The 20782-nt window shown below is 34.1% G+C and overlaps 9 protein-coding genes across 9 annotated transcripts; 5 read left to right on the forward strand and 4 right to left on the reverse strand.

The window, feature by feature from the left end:
• Window positions 1-34: 34 nt before the first annotated feature.
• Window positions 35-1685, forward strand: WICANDRAFT_103352 (uncharacterized protein; the record flags this gene model as incomplete). The annotated part of the gene is made up of 1 exon (XM_019180376.1): window positions 35-1685. Exon 1 carries the CDS (start codon window positions 381-383, stop codon window positions 1683-1685), a length of 1305 nt encoding a protein of 434 aa, XP_019041790.1. The 5' UTR covers window positions 35-380.
• Window positions 1686-1947: 262 nt separating this feature from the next.
• On the forward strand, window positions 1948-2989 carry TAF14 (TATA-binding protein-associated factor TAF14). Its single transcript, XM_019182541.1, has 2 exons — window positions 1948-2054; window positions 2225-2989. Exons 1-2 carry the CDS (start codon window positions 2046-2048, stop codon window positions 2948-2950), a joined length of 735 nt encoding a protein of 244 aa, XP_019041791.1. The 5' UTR covers window positions 1948-2045; the 3' UTR covers window positions 2951-2989.
• Window positions 2990-3181: 192 nt separating this feature from the next.
• STE4 (G protein subunit beta) lies at window positions 3182-4411 on the reverse strand (the record flags this gene model as incomplete). The annotated part of the gene is made up of 2 exons (XM_019181263.1): window positions 3182-3402; window positions 3577-4411. 2 exons carry the CDS (start codon window positions 4409-4411, stop codon window positions 3182-3184), a joined length of 1056 nt encoding a protein of 351 aa, XP_019041792.1.
• Window positions 4412-4825: 414 nt separating this feature from the next.
• TBF1 (Tbf1p) lies at window positions 4826-7496 on the reverse strand (the record flags this gene model as incomplete). Its single annotated transcript, XM_019185403.1, has 3 exons — window positions 4826-4998; window positions 5056-6898; window positions 7470-7496. 3 exons carry the CDS (start codon window positions 7494-7496, stop codon window positions 4826-4828), a joined length of 2043 nt encoding a protein of 680 aa, XP_019041793.1.
• A 103-nt stretch (window positions 7497-7599) lies between these two features.
• Window positions 7600-8556, forward strand: HHO1 (histone H1; the record flags this gene model as incomplete). Its single annotated transcript, XM_019180377.1, has 2 exons — window positions 7600-7999; window positions 8075-8556. Exons 1-2 carry the CDS (start codon window positions 7918-7920, stop codon window positions 8554-8556), a joined length of 564 nt encoding a protein of 187 aa, XP_019041794.1. The 5' UTR covers window positions 7600-7917.
• A 1438-nt stretch (window positions 8557-9994) lies between these two features.
• On the forward strand, window positions 9995-12019 carry WICANDRAFT_60642 (uncharacterized protein; the record flags this gene model as incomplete). Its single annotated transcript, XM_019183030.1, has 1 exon — window positions 9995-12019. One exon carries the CDS (start codon window positions 9995-9997, stop codon window positions 12017-12019), a length of 2025 nt encoding a protein of 674 aa, XP_019041795.1.
• Window positions 12020-12227: 208 nt separating this feature from the next.
• On the reverse strand, window positions 12228-12854 carry WICANDRAFT_24396 (NifU family protein; the record flags this gene model as incomplete). The annotated part of the gene is made up of 1 exon (XM_019181028.1): window positions 12228-12854. A coding segment is annotated over one exon (627 nt), but the record flags the coding sequence as incomplete, so codon positions are not given.
• A 264-nt stretch (window positions 12855-13118) lies between these two features.
• On the reverse strand, window positions 13119-17234 carry WICANDRAFT_26295 (uncharacterized protein; the record flags this gene model as incomplete). The annotated part of the gene is made up of 1 exon (XM_019181243.1): window positions 13119-17234. One exon carries the CDS (start codon window positions 17232-17234, stop codon window positions 13119-13121), a length of 4116 nt encoding a protein of 1371 aa, XP_019041797.1.
• A 2553-nt stretch (window positions 17235-19787) lies between these two features.
• On the forward strand, window positions 19788-20690 carry ERV29 (the record flags this gene model as incomplete). The annotated part of the gene is made up of 2 exons (XM_019185404.1): window positions 19788-19854; window positions 19891-20690. The coding sequence occupies 2 exons, from the start codon at window positions 19788-19790 to the stop codon at window positions 20688-20690; spliced, it is 867 nt and encodes a 288-aa protein (XP_019041798.1).
• Between the last annotated feature and the right edge of the window lie 92 nt (window positions 20691-20782).

Below are 20782 nucleotides of genomic sequence, written 5' to 3' on the forward strand. Positions count from 1 at the left end.
CGGATATAAGCGGCCAGATTATTTGACTTTTGGTGCTTAATCATAGTCTCAGAAAACTGATATGAATGTGAATTGAATACGCTTAAGCTTACTACCAAGTGCTATTCAGTTACCTAGCCCACAGTTCATTATGGAGTCAACCATAAAATTGTACTTTTGTGGCACTTCAATCATCTAGTCATGATTCTATTGGTTCCAAAGATTATCTTAATTAGCTGCCTGACACAAAACTGAAAAATTCAGATACTTCAAATTCCTCCACAAACAGAGAAGTGCGGGTCCCAGAGAGCACTAGCTACTTGATGCTCATACTGAAAACGACTGGCTTATTTGGTAACTTGCATAGAATTGAATCTATCCTTTAAGCAAAGATCAACAAGATGAAATTCAACAGTTTCTACTATTCAATCATTTTGATTCCAACAATCTTTGCAACCACAGCTTTAACAGATCCACCAACTAAAACAATCACTGAAGTTTTGACCATCACATATACACCAACAGAAACTTCTAAGAATAACGTTGTTACAAAGACACTTTATGAAACTATCCATGATGGTATCGAATCAGATCAACAAACCAAACCCGGGGACTTTGCACAAACACCTTCAGTTCCAGTAGCTGCTCCAGCTAATGGTGAGTTTATCAACAGCTTATTATCAGATTTGAAAGCTCATAAAAAAATAGCACAGAATACTAACAAAACAAAAGTTCTCGTACCAGGTTTAAACGTTGAATCAACTAGTGGTGTTGTACCTGAAGCTAATGAACAATTAAAATCTCAAGCTGGTGAAGATGAATTTGGATATGATGCTGATTATTTTCAAAGTCGTTTAGAACCACTCATTTCAAACCCATCTGAAAAAGATTTCCATGAGTTGAATGAAGAAATTGATTCACAAGTCAGTGATGAAGAAGATGATGATGAAGAGGAAGAAATTTATGAAGAGTCTGAAGATGGTGAGGACTTTGAAGATGATGTTGAAGTTGCTGATGAATATGATATTGATGCCGATGTTGAAATATCCTCTCCATATCATCTTGATCCAAATTATAGAGGTACCACCAACCCAAAGGAATTAGAAAAACCAAGACCTGCTGATGCCACAGACGATATCAATCAACCAGATCCTACACTCGATCAAAACAATCCACTAGAACACCAACAACCGACCATTGATGAGCAACAAAAAGATCAAGACCCAGAAAATAACAATAATCCTAATGAGCCTCAACTGGTGGATGAAGATCTTTCAAACAAATACACTCATTCAAATTTCACCAAGCCTGAACCTAATGAAGAAGGACATCCTATCCCTCAACCAATTGGTGAACATGATCCAGAAGAGGAAGAAATAACAAAGGGCAAACAAGTTTTGGATAAAGAAGAGACTGATTCATTAGTTATTGGTAACAAAACTTCTGGAATCCCAAAGAAGATTAAAGGTAACAAATTGAAATCTGAAGATAATGATTTTGAAAATAGATTCATTCAAGGTTCGATAATTGATGGATTAGATTCCAAAAACCAAACCTCTAGAACTGGGAAGTCATCATGTAGGCCATTGAGCACAACTTTAACCAAGATGAATGATGATACAAGTGGAGGGTCCATGAATTATATTAGTTTGAATTCAGTTCTTTTCATTGTTGGGATTTTATCTGGATTCATGACATTTGCATAGGTAGAAGTCTGATTGTTTAGCTATTGAGAATTGACGTGGACATTTTAAGTACTCTTTGTAGCAATACCACCATCAATTGAGCCTTCAGCAAGAGAATAATGTAAACCCAGCTCTTTATAACCATCAAATCAACAACCGCTGAGTTGATATTCTTCACCAGCGAGAATTAAAGTCAAAGGCCAAATTAAAAAAAAATCGTGAAGAAAAAAAAGCTTTGGAAGAAAAAAAAAGTGGGAAGGGAGCGATCGAAAAGTGGAAAGTAGGAATTCGCAAAAAGGACAAATTTGCTGGCTTATACTTTTGAACACAGCGTTTAAGAACGTGATTGAATAAATAGAATCGTATTAGAGGATTTCCAAGATGGCTGAAGTGAGTATTGATTGCTGAATTAAACGGGGGCAATGATGTTATTTTGTGGTGGACAATAGTGTCGAAAGCGCTATGTATAATGGACGTGTGCGATGAATTGAATGAACTCTATTGCCCTTGCTCTTGACGCTCTTTTTTGATTAAAATCAAGACTAACGACATATGAAAAGGTTCAAAGAACAATCAGAATCGTGACGAATCAAAATATAGTGGAGGGTGCTCCAGTTCCAGCTGAAGGCTTTCCTTTACGTGCTTGGTCAATTGAAATATTTCTTTTAAATTCAGAAGGTAAACCTATTCCTGCAACTATATTTGAAAAAGTTACATATCATTTACATCCAACTTTTGCCAATCCAACTCGTGTTTTGAAGAAAGCTCCTTTCAAAATTTCCGAGGAAGGTTGGGGTGAATTTGAACTGGGTTTAACATTAACATTTATTGAAAAAAGTGGTGAAAGAAAATTAGCTCATGATTTGAATTTCCAACAGAATAGATATGAAGTTGATCATGTTCTAAATGTTCCAATTAACAAGAGTGCAAATCTAAGAAATTTATTAGCTGAAAGTGGTTCAGTACCAGATGTTGATGAAAATATTGGTGATAAACGTAAACAAAATAATGCTAATGATTCTAAAAATAAAAGATCAAAATTAGCTTCAAGCTCAATGACAAACCCTATTAAAGGTAGTGTGGATTTGGAAAAATTAGCTGAAGGTTTAACAAAATTAAATGAAGATGATTTATTAGGAGTTGTTCAAATGGTTACTGATAATCGTACACCTGATATGAATATTAAAAATGATGTTGAAGAAGGTGAGTTTACGATGGACTTATACACTTTACCTGATAGCTTGTTGAAAAGTCTTTGGGAATATGTTAAAAAACGTACTGAATGATTATGATTGTTGGGTTATTTTTGTTGAAAAAGAATGAACGCTTTGTTGTTTGAAACAAGAGAAAAGAAAAGAGGGTAGATTGACTATTGACTCATCATTATTTATTGAAAGGCGTCATTTTTATGTTCTATCTCCTTCTTTTTGTAATTTTTTGTATTGTACATTAAAAACAAACACTTTTTATGTTTATGTTACATACTGTATGTTAGAAAGTAGATCTTTTCAATTAAACTATAAATAAGATGGCGTAAACACTCTCATTGTTGTATCCCATGATGCAGTAGCAACAGCTAACCCATTCGGTGAAGTTGCAACATGTGAAACACGATTATTATGACCTTCTAATTTCCCAACAATTTCAGCTTTTAATAAATCCCAAACCATACAACCATGTTCTGTATAGCAAGAATACATTAATCGACCTGATTGACTGAAATCTAATGAAGTTATACCTGAATTATCAATGGCCGAATTTAATGAATTTGATATAGATAAAGAAGATCGACTCTTGACAAATGGTGATTGATTGTTATATTGTGGAGTGTTTGGTGTTAGAAAAGTTTGATTTTGCTTGGATCTATTCATTTCTTGTATAGCTCTAGGCAGTGAATATTGAGCCAATTCACAATCAGCTCTAAGATCAAATAATCTTATAACACCATCATCACTTCCCGTTACTATTGAATTCCCATCTTTGAAAAATTTAACACTTGTAACATCACTGTTACTCACAAAGAAACTTTGTTCCAAGTTTGAAGATCTTCTATCCCAAATTCTTGCATACCCATCTGAAGCACCTGAAACCAATTGATTTGTATCTGATTTATTAATATCCATGCAAAGTACATCACCTAAATGGTCCAAATATTCGGCAGTTTTTTTACCTTTCTTTATATCCCATAGGGCACAAGTCATATCACCACTTGCTGTCAAGATTTCTTCATCATTAATGAAATCACATGCAGTAATACCACAAGTATGACCTTTGAAAATTGACACGATTCTTTGTTGGAATGCAAATTCATCTTGTAAATTTGAAGAGATTCTATAAATTGTACAATTGTTTGTTAATCCTGCACTTGCAACTAATTGAGCACTGGGCGAATAAGCACAAGATAATACCCATTGAGATTCTAATGGTACTGCATTCAATTTTAATCCAGTTGTCGGATCCCATATGATTAAAAACCCATCTTGTGAGGCACTTAATATTGATTTTGAATCCTTGGACCATTTCATATCTGCTATTTTATTATTATGACCTTTTAAATTTTGTAAAGGTTTTAAATTTATCGAATCTTTTGATAACGATGGAATTTGAGTTGCACTATCTAATAATGTTGTATCTTGAATTTTAGCTTTAACTTTATCAATTTGAGCATATAGTTGACGACTCTCTAGTCTAGCTTTATTTAGTTGTTTTGTGATGTACTCTTGAGGATCATCTTGTTGTGGACTCATGACTTGCATTTGTAATTATGGTGGTAAACAATGGATGGTTTTTTGATGATGTTGTTGATAAGAGAATGAATAGTTGGAGGGATGAATTGGGTGGGAGTCTTCTCTTGATTGTGACCAGTTAGTTCTTTGTTGTTGATGCTGTTGAAATAATAGTTTATCCTTTTTGGTAATATTATTAGTATACCCTTATGTGTTGTCTCGAATGTATTAATTTATCCATCATCAAAGTACACTTCAAAATTTCCTTCTGCAACTAAAAAAGCGTTGCCTCATTTCGAATTGAAAAAAAAATGAAACCTTTTTTTCGGATTTAATGTTTCAAAAAAAAAAACGTCGGATTTAACGATTTTGAGGTTCACAAAAATTAATGAAAAAAACTACAAAAAAGAAGATTAATAACTAGTTTCTCATTCATTAAGTGGTTTCTTCGGTGGGTTCTGCTGTTGGTTGTGATGATTTAAAGTTCTCTGTTACTGGATTTTCAGCCGTCGTTGTTGTCTCCACTTGTTCCTTTTCTGTATGCTTTTCTGTTCTTATACTACTCTCCTGTTGAACAACTCTTTCTCTACTTTGCTCAACATTTCTCTCTGGACTTTTAGATCTTGGACGTTTGCTTGAATCACCATTAGCATTAGCATTAGCACTTGCACTTGATTCACGTTTTCTCTTTTTTTGTGAACGATCATCACCTAAATCACCAGTAACTTTTGATAAATATTCAGGAACTTGACCATTATTTTTCAGATAACCCATTTTCCAATTTCTTGCTTTATCTTTTAATTGAACTTGAGTTCTATTTTTCAAATTTTCAGATTTTGAACCACCTGCACCATGTAATTCCAAGATTTTAGACCATTGTGGTCCTGTTTCCTTTAATGCATCAACTAATGTGTTTTCCTCTTCTGATGACCATGGTCTTCTAAGAATATGACGTAAACGAGGTGGATTTGTTGTTGTTGGTGGAGGTCTTTGTGGAGGTTGTTGTGATGATGAGGATGTCGATGTACTGGAAGTTGCCTGTTGCTTCTTTTTCAGTTTTTCTTGTGCAATTCGTTGAGATTCTTTTTCATCACGTTCTTTAAGTTGACGTTCTTTTTCTTTTTGAATTTCAAGTCTTTTTTGTAATTCATCTTTTGACAATGAAGCATATGGTGATCCTGATGTATTATTTGGTGTTGTTGGAGATGATGAATCCAGAGCTGCACCAATTGTTGTCAATACTGTATGACGACCTTTTCTTCCCCATATCAAAAATCCGATATTTTTGGAAACATAATTAAACAATTCTTTTAGGAAAATCAACCATTCGTAATGTTCTGATAAATCTTGATCATCCGAAGTTGTTAATAAAGTTTCACGGCGTGATTTGCAACGTAATAAGAAGTCTTGCTCAGCAGGTGATAATTCAGTAGTTTTTCTTCTTTCCAATAATTGATCTTTCAAATCATCAGGGAAAATATCCTCCAATACTTCAATTTTGGAACGATCACCAGACTCTAAAGCTGAAATATAAGCTTGAGTTTTCAATTCCAAGAAAAGAGCAGCTTGGGCTTTTAGTAATTTACCTGCAGTGACTGAAGAAGTTGCATTAGTTTGATTATTTTTAAACCAACCACTATTATGAGTTGGACAGAAAACATCCAAAAATGATTCATTCAAATAGAAGAACCCAACTTCAATAGAACCAAGAGTTGCCAGCAAAAAAGTAGCTAAATTTGTTTTCCTAAAAGCGGAATCTATTGAATCTTCAATTTCTTTTAAACTCTTAACAATAATCAAATCTAATCCATCAACATCTTCAATTAAGTTATGGAACCCTAAAAATGGATCCTCTTCACTGAAAACTCTTTTAACTTGTTCAAATAACTCAACAAGATCTTTATAAACTAAACCTTCTGGAGTTGGTTCTTCACTTGTAATAATCGCCAAAGTTTCTTCATAGGGGCCCACACCAATCATTCTTAGGATTTGAGTGGATAGATTATCCAATAATGGGATTGAATGTATCAAGAATTGGATTCTGATAGGTAATGAATCATGGGCTTGTAAAGTCAATGGTAATGAAGCTAAATTCGCCTTAATCAATAAAGAAGGTGATATTTCCAAATTTTGTAAAGGATTATAAGAAATGTCTATTGATTGAAATAATGCGGAATCTTTAGGGATTGGTATACCGTTTCGTATCACTGTTTCTGAGTCATTATCTGTGAATGTTTCTGTTATTTCTGAAAGTTCTTTTTCTAATGATATTGGATCTGGTTGGGGTTGTTCAGGTTCTTTGTTTTGATCTTCTTGTTCAATTAGAGCGGGATCGACTGGGTTGTCCTGTTGTTCATCTGTTGTTGGTTCAGCTTCTTTCTCTTGTTCTGGTGGCTGGACAGCTTCTCTAGTTTGTTCTGGTTCTGATTCTTTTTGTTCTGTAGGTTCTGGTTCTTGTGGTTTCTCTTGAGGTTGTTCTGGTTGTTGATCTGAGATGAGTTCCGTGTCCTGAACTTTCTCAGCCTCAAGCTGTGCACTTTGTTGAATATCAGTCATTTTCAAAGCATCTATCTTTAAAGTATATGGGTTTATGGAGACTTTTTTAATGTTGTTTACATACGTTTTTGTTTATGGTTTAAATTTTTCCCTACGATTAGAAAAAAAATTTGGTAAGCTCGGTGGTTAGGGGCACTGGCTCATAGACCAGATATAAGAATAAGCAGTCAAGGAACCATCAGAATGGGTTGTGTTATACTAAGCATTTGAGAACTATCTTGGGACGAGATTACAAGTAGCTGGAGTCATGAATATTCAGCGGGAACTCCAATTGGGAAAGGAATAATTAGCTGTATGGAAAGCGTGTTCAACGGTGAATAATTAGTTCAGTATGACACTAGCATGAGTGCTGCTAATCAAATGAACATAGACAGTACTCATGAGCTAAATTTAATACACTGAATACATATAATTAATTGTATCACCACCGCTTCAATCCAGACAATCTCAACTCAATCAAAGATTAAACAGCTATGTAGTAAAAATGAATCCCTGCAAAATTCATTTTCTGAATAGTGGCCACAACAAGCGATAATGAATCTATCTCCATGGCAACCAGATTTTAGATCACATCTATGGAAACACGTATTAAAGCAGATGAAACATTATCTAAGCCAGATAGTTGTGTTACTTCAATTATAATTGGCTATAATGATGTTATAACTGTCTCAATACCATAAATGTTGATATTCTCTGCCTACTCAACCCCAGCTCATCCCCCAGTGACTCCATCTTCTCCAGGCAGACGTATCACCGATCTCTGCCTGTGGCCCTACCACATCTCTGCCTAGCGACACGCTTTTCAGTTCAAAAAAATCAAAACAAATCAAAACAAAACAAAACAACAAAAACTCAACACCAAAAAAATAAATAAACAAGTTTTTGCTGTTTTTCCCATCCTTCTTTTCAATTACAACAACAACAATCTTTTTTTGTTTACACAACTCAATCAATTGATATATTCCAAGAAAATGGCCAAAGCTGCATCCACCACTAAAGCTACTAAAGCTACCAAAGCTTCTTCTGCTGAGAAGACCCACACCCCATATGCTGGTGAGTATTATTGAACAACCCCCCTTGTTTATGTGTTTATTTTTTTTGTAAACAAATCACTAACTTACTTCCAAGAAATGATCAAGAATGGTATCTTAAACTTGAAAGATCGTAATGGTTCATCTCGTCAAGCTTTAAAGAAATATATTCAAAACAATTACAAAATCACTGCATCCAATTTTGATTCATTGTTTAATGCTGCTTTAAGAAGAGGTGTCGAAAAAGAAATCTTTATTCAACCAAAAGGTACTTCAGGTCCAGTTAAGTTAAACAAAAAGAAACCAGCTGCTGAACCAAAAGCTGTTGAAGCTAAAGCTGCTGCTCCAGCAAAGAAGGCGACCACCACTAAAAAGACAACAACTGCTAAAAAACCAGTTGCTAAAAAAGCTGCACCAAAGAAAGCTGCTGCTAAGAAAGTTACAAAAGCTGCTCCAGCTAAGAAACCAACCCCAGCTAAAAAGGCTGCTGCTCCAGCAAAGAAAGCTACTGCTGCTAAAAAAGCTGCTCCAAAAAAGGCAACAACAACTAAAACCACTAAAAGAACTGCAAAGAAATAAGATGCTTTGTTTCTAATTGGTTGATGTTTATGTTTTAAAGGTGTATTTTATTATTATAATGAGGTGAATGGTTTCCTTTTGTTGTGTTTTTTTTTCTCTTTTTTGATATCCTCTCCCCAAAGGTCACACTCATCAGTTTTTTTTCTATCAAAATGTTGTTTTGTCTTTGTTCCTTGATTGTTTTTTTGATCAACAACTTTTTTTTACTTCCTTATTCTTTTTATTATTACTTATGCTCTTGATATTGGTTATTTGATGGGTGTAATTAACTCTGTATACTATACTATTATCCATATTATTGTTGTTGAGAGTGGTGTTTTTTTTGTGTGTTATAATTTGAATGTGTATTATTTAGAGACTGATGTAGACTAGGTCCGCTATGCCCACGGAGACTAGTCTTTGTTGAGACCATCCTTTTGTTACAGCCGAAGTCCCGAAGCCAAAGCAGAGACTAATGCTCATTGTACTCGTAAAAAGCAGTGAAATGATGGATTAAGATAGAATGGAATTGAATGATTGAGTCGTATCTAAATGATTTATAAGGCATCTATTATTCTCTCAACCTCTATATGTATCTCTATCAAATTCTCACCACTTCAGCTTCCTTCCAGACTCTTGTCCCTTGGTGACTATGTCCGTTGTACTGATATAAGTATAGTCACTCCCGGAATACCCAACATCAGCAGAATTAAAGTCAATTGGATTCTTATGGGTAACTAGTAGCTTCGAGTAGTACAATCTACTCGTCACTATGGTCCTCTCTCGCACCCATTCGGTCTGTATATTGTTCAAAGTGGCATCATTTGTCGTACTCGATCAACTATATCCCCAGATTCCCACACTAAATATAGCTCAAGCGAATCCAAACGACAGCATCGACAATGCAACAACCAGCTTGAAAAAAAGACAAGATACTAGTACTTTAAAGCCAGCCAGACCCTGGATCCAATTGAGCCTAGGTAGAACTCAATTTAACATTCACCTTATAATTTGTACTAGTCCTCTCTAATTCTAGTGTCAGCCGGTCTTTGACAACTTGTCCCGAGAAGTGTTTTATACTCGCCAGTTTTCATTGGTTGAATCGAACAATTTATACCCAGTATCCCACTATTTAATATATATACCTCCTACGCTTCCTGGATCACCAAGCACACTACCAAACCGACTCACACTCAACTCAACGCCTACAGCCTTCACCACATCTCCCTCATCACCTCCCTCCCCCTATCCTTCTGGAAGACTAGGATCTATATACCTCTCGGAATATATCCAATATTCATTCATCCCACTGATCCAATAGAAATTTGATTGATCCAAAACTGATCACTTTCAAACCTTTCAATTTCTTTCTTTCCACCTTTTTTCTTTGTCAAACAAGAACAAGAACAAGAAGAACTCTAATTAGCTGGTGGTGATATTATATACCCGTTCTATCATAATGTCCATCTCAAAAGAAGAATTCAACAAAGCTGAACAAGAAGCTCAAGCTAAGGCAGCTGAAGAAGCCGTTAAAGAAAATGATCAAGTCGATGATACCACTGTCACAAAACCTTCAACAAGATCTTCTGAAGATAATCATCAATTCCATTCTCCTTTAAATTCAAATGCAATCATCACTATATCAACTGATGAACCAATAGATATTCAACCTTTATTGAAAACTCATGAAACTTTTGAATTGTTACCAAGTGTCCCACCTTTCATCAAGATAAAATTCATTGACAAGAATGAAGCTACAAATCTAAAAGATGAAATCTTGTTGAAATATCCAGATCTTGAAATTAATGTTGAATATGATGCCTTGACTCATCCGGGGAATATTTATGTTCGTGGGTTATTACCAGAGATTACAACTCAAGATTTATATAAAATCTTTGAACCATTTGGTGAAATTACTTCATTGAAAATCGTTAATGATGAGTTTGGTCGTTCAAAAGGTTATGGGTTTATAAATTTTGTTGATGGAGATTCCGCTGATGAAGCTATAACAAAATTGAATGGATTGTTAGTTAATGGTTCAAAATTATATTTGAATCATCATATTGCTAAAAAGGAAAGACTTGAAAGAATGGATTTTGAAAAATCAAATTTTACAAATCTTTATATCAAGAATTTACCAATTGATTATACTTTGGAATTGTTTAATCAATTATTTGAAAAATTTGGTGAGATTAATTCAACTTTTTTACCTGAATTACCGGAACATGAATTGAATAACCCAACTTCGAAAAGATTTGGATTTGTTAATTTTAAAAACCATGAATCTGCTATTGCTGCAATTGAAGAATTAAACAATAAGGAAATCTCACCAAATCATTTACTTTCAGTTTCAAGAGCTCAACGTCGTGACGAAAGAAATGATCATCATAACAACAATGTTAATTCATTCAGAAACAATTCAATCTCACCAACACCAGCTCCACTAATTTTCCAATCACCACCTCCTATAATATCAACAAACCCAATCCCAACCGCTTTACCTCCAAATTTAATCACTTCTCCTCAATTACAACATCCTATCTCTGCAACTCCATCACAGGGAACAACACCAATAATACCATTACCACTCCCAGGTCCAAATCATCAACAATCAAACCTATACGTTAAAAACCTATCACCAACAATTGATGACAATGCTCTACATTCAGCTTTTGCTCCCTTTGGTATAATTGTTTCAGCAAAAGTTATGACAACAGAAGATGGTTCCTCAAGAGGATTTGGATTCGTTTGCTTCAGAACCAGTCCAGAAGCTTCAAGAGCCCTATTGGCAATGAATGGTAATGTCTTGGATGGTAATATCTTGCACGTTTCATTTGCTCAAAAGAATTCAAGAAGAAAATTCCAATCAAATCCTCCACATCAACAAAGAATGGAGTATCCTTATTACTACAACCAATATCAAACAGCTGAGTTTGCACCAATGTACTATGGCGGTAATGGTAATGCTCCTCCTGGTGGAGCTCCTCCTCCTCCTCAAACACCTGGTCATTTAGCCACTGGGTTACCAAATGGTAATAACGGATACATACCCTATAACGCGGTGAGATATTCAAATAATGGAAATGGGTTTAACAAGTATAATGGGTTTAAGAATTATAACAATGGTTTTAACAGAGTTCAACAACAACAGAAACAACAATCAAGTGATGAAAGGATTAATTCTGAATATAGTAAAAAAATTGGGAAATTAACTTCAGAAATCTCATCAATTGGTGAAGATAATGATGATGTTAAAATTGAAAAAATTTCAAAATTTTTAATCATTCCAAAACTGTTGGAAAATGGACAAATTGAAAATGTTGAATTGAAGGCTAAAGATTTTTTACAGAGACAAGTTGATGATTATAAACAACAGCAACAGGATGATGGTGCTGATTCAAGTGATGTTTATTTAGATATCATTAATGATTGGGCTAATGATGAAAATTCTTTGATTCAATCACTTGAAAAATTATCGTTATAATGTGATTATACGTTTCTTGGATGGTTTGGGAAAAAAAGTTTAGTGTATATAGGAAAAAGAAAATGGGTTTCTACAAACGTTTTAAAATCAATATGTAAAATGTATCCTCTTTTGAACTATATACTAATAAATAACTTCTTTCTCAGATATTTGGTGGTGGAACTTCTTCTTGTGTTTGCTTTTTCAATCCAATTAATGGATCTTGTTCCTCCTCCTCCTCTTCTTCAACTTGTCTAACTTCTTCAACCTCTTCAATATAATGCTTCAACATACTTTCAATACCATTCTTCAATGTAACACTACTACTATCACATGATCTACATGCACCTCTTAATCTCAACACAACAGTACCACTATCTTCTTCAAATTTAACAAATTCAATATCTCCACCATCTTCTTGTATGGCTGGTCTAATCTTAGTGAAAATTAATTCTTTAATCATAGCAACAATATCATCATCATCTTCATCAAATGCAGCATCTTTTGGTAATACCATATTCTCATCAAATATAGGCTCTCCTGATGTTAAACTTTCAGTTAATATACTGAAAATCTCAGGTTTTATCAACATCCATTGAATATTTGTCTTTTTCTCAACAGTTATAAAATTTGAACCAAACATCACAGTCTTAATACCTTCAATGGCAAATAATTTCCTAGCTAACGGCGAGGCAAATGCTTCACGGCCTGATAAATATTCTAATGTCTCACCAGCTGGCATTATATTGGTTGATGGTAAGAATTTTAAAGCTTGTTCATTTGGAGTTTCTTCAGTTTGAATAAATAATGAACGGATGAAATTTGGGCGGAAAGTTGTTGATGTGAGTATTGATGGTCTTGTGGCTCGTAGTGTTGGTAATTTTGATAGTATTCTGAAGCTCATAATGATTGATTTTCTCTATATAATTAGTCTCGAAAAGGTTATTGAAAAGAAGTCAAGTTTGTGGGTTACTTGTGATGATTTGTAAGTGTGATTGGTGATTTTTTTGGCCTGTTATGGGACACAGAACAATAATAGTCATGTGACTCAACTACATAAAAAGAAAAATTAACTAAAACTATTAAATTAAAACTATTATTATTACTATTATTTATATGTTCATGAATATTTTGCAAAGTCTGAGGATTTGATATCTGATCTTTCACACATTTGTCTGAAAATACCCTCTGTTTCACTGTATAAGGTCAATGGTTCATCAAATTGTTCAATTTCACCTTGTTCTAAAACCATGATTCTATCATAATTCAAAATGGTTTTCAATCTATGTGCAATACACAAGATTGTACAGTGTTTGAATTCCTTAACAATGGTGGATTGAATCTTTGCATCAGTCTCATAATCAACACTTGATGTAGCTTCATCCAAAATTAAAATCTTGGAATTACGAACTAAAGCTCTTGCTAATGCTAATAATTGACGTTCACCTAATGAAAAATTGGAACCTTCATCTTCAACTTGTTGATCTAAATGGAACTTGTGGAAATTTTCATCATCTTTGCTTTGATTTTTAATGACACCCAAAACTGATTCTTCAATTAATCCAGATCTTCTTAATGCATCCCATAAATGTAAATCATCACTTTCACCAAATGGATCTAAATTCTTACGAATTGAACCTTGAAACAAAACAGGATCTTGTGGAATAATTGATAATCTTGATCTTAGATCATAAAGTCCTAATTTTGAGATATCAACACCATCAATGGCAACTTCACCTTCAGCTAATTCATTCAAACGATACAATACTGAAACTAAAGAACTCTTACCAGCACCAGTACGACCACAAATCCCAATTTTTTCACCAGGGTTAACAGTAAAATCAAGGTTTTTCAAAACTAATGGTAATCCATCTCTATAACGTGATGAAACATCTTTAAATTCAATTTGACCATGTTCTGGCCATGTTGGTGAAGGTTTTGTTTCTGAAACTCTATAAGCAGCTTCTTGTTCTAATGAATTTGCATAATAACATAATCTTTCAACAGAATTCATTTCATTTTCCACTTGGGTATAAGCTCTCAAAATTAATGATAATAAACCAGCCAATTGTAAAACATAAGTCACGACTAAACCTGCAGACGCAGCACTAATATTGAATTGTCTTGAAACTGACAATAGGGCAACGATTAAAGCCAAAACACAAGCAACAAGATCTAGGTGAATTGAGATCCATCTTTGATTAGCAATAACAACAAAATAAGCTTCATTCATTTTATCCAACAAGGTATCATTCTTATTTATAAATCTTTCACTTGCCTGATAAGCTTTGATAGTGAACATACCACTCAACACTTCATTGAAATTATTATAAACAAATGATCTCTTGACAGCTTCTAATCTTTTAACTTCTCTTGATGATGATTGGTAATAATTGGTGACACAAACAAAAACAACAGCTAATGGTGGAACTGCAATGGCAAACCAAGGTAGATAAATAATACATAAAATGATAATACCACAAACAAAAGCAGCTGGATGTAAAAACAGTCTAATTTGTTCACCAGTTTCATTATCTAAGGCATCTGTATCTTTTGTAAATCTGTTCATGATTCTACCTAATGGTGTAGTATCGATATAACTCATTGGAGCATGTAAGATTTTTTGCATAGCTTTCAAATTCAACTTCTTTGCAGCACCCACAGTAATATAACCCATCAAAACAAAAGTACATGAACATAAAACCATATAAACCATGGTGAACATCACATAAAGACCAATGTAAAAGCCGTCATGTCTTCCTTTGAACTTATAACTGATCCAAAATGACAACCAAACATTACAAAACAATGATACGAAAACTTCGGTAATCAAAAACATTAAAGCTAATGGAGCTGCAAATATACCAAGTTTACCTTGACCAGCTTTCAAATAATCAAGGTAAATTGCCCAAGAAATGTTATTGACTGCTTTTTCTTCAGCACTTGTCAAAGCACCATCTTTTGCATTTGCAATACCATGTTCACTAACTGCATGAGATTTCTTTGTTTCTAAATCTTGTTGGTCAACATTTTCCTCAAAACTTTCTTCTTCTTCATCATCATCTTCAGAGTTTTTACTATATTCCATTAATGTAACAAAACCTGGTGAAGTTTGTGATAATTCTTCAACAGTACCCATATTAATAGTACCATCACCATTCAAATAAATAACACGATCAGCATCATTGACTAATGACAATTGATGAGTGGCCAATATTCTTGTTTTATTATGAAGTAAATCAACAAGACAGTTATCCATTATGTGTTTACCAACTCTAGCATCAACAGCACTCAAAACATCATCTAGTAAGATAATCTCTTTATCAGCATAAACTGCACGAGCTAAATTGATACGAGCTTTTTGACCACCAGATAATGTAATACCACGTTCACCAATCTCTGTTAAATCACCACCTGGGAATGATTTCAAATCATCTTTCAAAGCACATGCTTCAATAACTTGTTTATACCATTCGTCATCATAATCTAAACCAAACAAGATGTTTTCACGAACAGTTGCATTTTGAACCCATGATTGACCACATAATAATAATGAACCCTTAACACCTAAATTACCTTTCCTCTTTCTCATAAACCCTGATAAAGCAGTTAATAATGATGATTTTCCTGAACCAATTGGACCAGTAACAATGATAAATTCATTCTTTTTAACATCAAGATTGATATCATGGAAACCTTTAAACACAGATTTGGTATATTTAACATCATCATCGGTATCTTTTTCAGAAGGTGAAGAATCTGAAGTTATTGTATCAACTGTATTAATTGGAACTTTTTCATTCTCTTCCTTTTTTGATCTCTTGAACCATTTCTTCTTGGTTGTGCCTTTTGCAGCTGTTGATTCTTCTTCTTCTGGAAACTCTTCCCATTCAAATGAAGCATCTCTAACCCTAATAGCGACGTCATCTGGTAATGTATCGTCATTAAATTCTTGTGAGTTTTCATCATCTTCTATTTCTGGAGATTGCAAATATTCACGAACTCTACCAATCCCGATCATTGCATCTGCACCTGTGGCCAAAGCCATTGGTAACATTAAAACTTGTTGTGACAAAGCACCAAATAAGGAAATAGATGAAAAGATATTGGCTGGGTTTCTATTATTTGAGACACCATACAAAACTAAGAATGCAACCATGGAGGTGAAAGTTGGTAAAGTCACTGCAAAAGCTGTCAAAAAATTTCTAATTGTTTGCATTTTGAAAATGATTGAAACTTCTTTTCTTCTAGTTTCTGTGACATTTTTCTCATAAGCATCTTCCCAAGAGTAAAACTTTATCATCTTCATTGATTGTAAAATTTCTCTCATGAATCCAACACGACCATCAGTGTATTGATTTGCACTTTTTCTTAATTTCAATAAAGATTTAGCAGAAGCACCAATAATTGTAATTGAAACAATGAAAATAGCAATACCAGCCAATGCGGAAACACCAATATTAACAATCAAAAGTACGATTGAGATAATAACAGGAATTGGGAACGTGATAGCAAAAGGTTGAAACCCAATAGCAAGATCAATTCTTGCCAAATCTGTACCCATTAATGAAGTGACTTTACCACTTGGATATTTATGTCTTGTTTCAGCATTTGCTCTGAATGATTTTTTCAACAATGCAGTTGTTAAAATACTCTTACAATGAGCACCAGTTGTGATGGAATTGTGTAAGAAATGATTGATCAAAATACCATTAGCAGCAAGAACAAATGAAACCCCGATTGAATAACCAACACCTTTACCCAAAGGTAAATCTTTAACATACATTTTCTTTTCAACGAAATTGATTAAAGCTTTGGTCAAAAGTGGATTAAGGGTTTGTGCAATATCTGATAAGGCCTTGCAAAAAATAGCAAAAGAATATTGCCATTTAAAAGTTAGGAATAATGCTTGGACAATTGAATATTTTGGATATGGGATCTTGGCTAGTTCTTCTGGTGTTAAGTTTGGGTTCTTCTTCAGATGCTTTGCACGATCTTTTTCAATTATACTTGTCAAGTTGTGTTCAAATTTTGCATAAGTTTGTTTGATGGTCATATCTTCTTCCAAGTACCACAAATCATTTGAAGTCAAAGTTCTTTTGTAACCAACATTCATTAATGGCATCAACCACCAGAATAACATTCTTGAAAGATAGTTTGAGTGTTTATAAGGGTATCTTTTTCTTTCATCCTCGTTGGGTATCTCTGGGACTTTTTTCGACAAGAACGGAGTCATTAATCTTCGTTGTAACCTGAGGTCTTCATCTGTGTAACCTAGCGGATGACGATTCTGTTTTTCAGCATCATCTTGAGAGGATATACTCGGTGAAGACATTGTTGATGATGAGATTTGCTATGCTAGATCTATCAGATGACAAACAATAACAATAGTGATTGGTTAGGGTGTGATAGAACGCAAGAGCAACAATAAGCAGTGGGTTGTCTAACCAGCTATTGAACTATTCAGTAGCCTTTCCTTTGAATGATTCTTGAAGCAATAGTTAGGATGGTTGAATCAAAACAGAGAAAAAGTGATGAACTGGCAATATATTTTTTTTTGCCTCTATTTTTTTTCTCCAGCCAAATACGATAAAACCAGCCGTATAAAATTCCAACAGTTCAAAAAGCCGAGAGCTTCTAGCGTAAAAAGGGTGTACTTCTTCTGTGTTGAACCAAGCTTTGGTAGTCGATCTTGGTGATTGTTTGTGAAAATAGAGTGAAAGGATGGCAAATGGCAAATGGGCTGAATAAATACCATCAATTGTTTTTTGATAGGTGGAAAGATTCTGCAGCTACAGTGATTTTTTAAACCTTAGCTACGAGGAGATAATAGACGCTTACTCAGCGACCTTGCGGGCCATTACGAGGAGTACATATTGGTTGATTTCTTTATGGGTAAATGAAGGTACATAAGGGCTTTTGTAGTGACACTGGAGGGCAGTACAGCTGGCTTTTATGACTGGATGTGTATATGAAATGATTAGATCGGTGATTAAAGGAAGCTTTTCTTGAACAAGAGCACAATCTCTTGGTTAAAAATTTTCAGCGAACACTCTTGGACTCGGGTCGACTCGAAAATGAGCAGCTACGTCAATATTGTAGTCAACTCCATGTGTAACATAGTGTTTTGTACCATGAGTACTCCAATATCGATTCTTTATAGCCAAGTGTCCTTTTGTTGATGCCAAAGAACATTACAGTAACAACAGTGAACACGTAGCCAAATCTGCTAAAATCAGTCCAGACTTCAGATGGTCACAACTACGTATCGGAGCTAATTCTGTTTCTGGTGTCAATTCCTTACAACAACTTTCAAAAAGTATTTGTGCACTTTATTCTACACAGCTTGTATTTTGCTCCAACTCAGCCAATCAGGGCTTACTTTTGTTTATTACTTCTACATGGACTTAATTGCCCAAAAAACAAGACTTCTCATCGTGCAATATCTCGGGTTTAACGGTTTTTGTCACGATCGCTAAACTCAAACACGATGTTCGGCCGGCATAGAATTAAAGCTTCCGAATCCCGACACTTAAATCAATATTAATAACACTTGAATTATTAAAGTTGTTATTCGAAATCATAGCAATAAAGGCTCAATGGTACTCAATCATATTATATTATTGATTTGATATTGCTCGTCATAGGCTTGATTAACGCCTGCAATATTAATAGATCGATCAATTGACTACAATACATAGCATCCCATTTGCTGAGCTGGCTAGCTGCATATTGTGCTTGAATTATTAAGAGTGTTATCAAATGTAGTCGCTTTTCTTCAATTAATTAGCTGATTTTCAAACTGCGAAATTTATCATTAATATATCATGATCATGGCTCCACAAAAAGTATCGACTCAGGCTCGCTATATATGGCCAAATACTATTGCTATTAATATTGAATATGATACAGCAATATCTTTAAATTAAGCTCCTATAGAAGTGTCACTGCTCCCAAGAATACTTTTATTACTTAAAGCACACAGACACTCACGTTGAAACTTGATATTGACTAGCAGTATACTAATACCAAAACTACATCCGCTAGACATGTCACGTCGGCCACAGTATTAATGATATTAGAAGTTGCAGGCGACAGACGTTTATAATTTAAGGATCCCTAGCTAGTTCAATGTTGCTTTCGCAACATGTCACAGCTAAATTGAGTAGTAGTAATTCAATATATTGTATGGTCTTTATTTGAGACGTCCTATAGTTGGAATTTCGACTCAACGACATACAACAAAGTTGAAGAGATCTTAAGAAGCGCACGAAGCCAAATCAAAAACACAGTCTATCGTTCGCTATTGTTATAAGGTCTCAAGAACATTTGTTCCACTTCTTCTCTTTTAATTCAAAATGTGTTTTAATTTAAGCACAAAGTCGCGATCGCGGCACTCTCAAAGGTAAACATCCGGGTAAAAAGCGCGAAGATCCTCAAAATTTGGGCAGCTTTCTGGAAAGGACAAAAATGAAACATGAAACTAATGTCCACGTATATTTTTAAGTCAACTGTGATATTTCATCGACACTTGGTGAGAATTTGACGTATTTGATTCCAATTGTACCTTATACATCTTGTTGCACCAAATACACAATTGATTCAATTTTTCATCTATTTTCACATTTCTTCGGATCCCTTTGATTTCATTAGTGGATCAATCATTTGACACTTTTCAATTTCAATCCAAAGATCAGGGTCTCAATTCCAAAAGCAAACACCAACATTGGGTCCAGAAAGACATAATCATCAGATCACAAACACCTGCTCATTCTAATATTATTAAATAATGTCTTTCAGAGGAACTAAATTTAATCAAATCCCAACAGCAAACGCTGGTGGATTTAACACACCAAGTCAATTCAATAATCAAAATTCAACATCTCCATTAGAAAAATTTGAAGAATTCTCCAAAAAAGTTGAAGATTTATTAGATCATCCAATGGTTTCAAAATTAAAACCTTACATTCCTCAAATTGGTAGATTTTTGATTGTTGCTACCTTTTATGAAGATTCTTTAAGAATTATTTCACAATGGAGCGATCAAGTTTACTACTTATGGAATTATAGACATATTCCTTACTTTCTAGTCTTGATTCTCTTGTTTTTCGTTGTTGTTACAATGTTGGGTGCTTCCACTATGATTGTTTTGAGAAAACATGCTTTATATGCAAGTGCTGCTTTGATTTCAGTTATTGTTGTTCAAGGTTTTATGTATGGTTTATTTGTTGGCTCAAACTTCATTTTGAGAAACTTTTCTTTGATTGGTGGGTTATTAATTGCATTTTCTGATACATTGGTTCAACAAAAGACAAGATTTGCAGGTTTACCAGAAATTTCTTCAAACAACGACTTCAAAAACTATGTTTTATTAGCTGGTAGAATTTTGTTGGTCTTACTATTTTTCACTTTCATTTTAACTAAAAGTTGGTTAACCACAATTGTTGTTTTAATTGGTGTCTCTGCTATTGCGTTTGGATACAAGACTAGATTTGCTTCCGCTGCTCTGATCACCATTTTAACCTTTTACAACTTTTCATCAAATGCTTATTGGTTCAATACTTCAGAAGCACAAAGAGATTACTTGAAATATGAATTCTTCCAAACTTTGTCAATCATTGGTGGTTTACTATTAGTCGTTAATACTGGTGCAGGTGAATTGTCATTAGATGAAAAGAAAAAGATTTATTAATCTGAAAATACATTTTCACAAAATATATATCTCCATGAGGTTGGTTCCTCAACAAAATATAAACATGACTCCTAAAAGCACTGTTCAAATAC

The sequence above is a fragment of the Wickerhamomyces anomalus genome, assembly GCF_001661255.1.
Source record: "Wickerhamomyces anomalus NRRL Y-366-8 unplaced genomic scaffold WICANscaffold_1, whole genome shotgun sequence".
NCBI classification, from domain to species: domain Eukaryota; kingdom Fungi; phylum Ascomycota; class Saccharomycetes; order Phaffomycetales; family Wickerhamomycetaceae; genus Hansenula; species Hansenula anomala.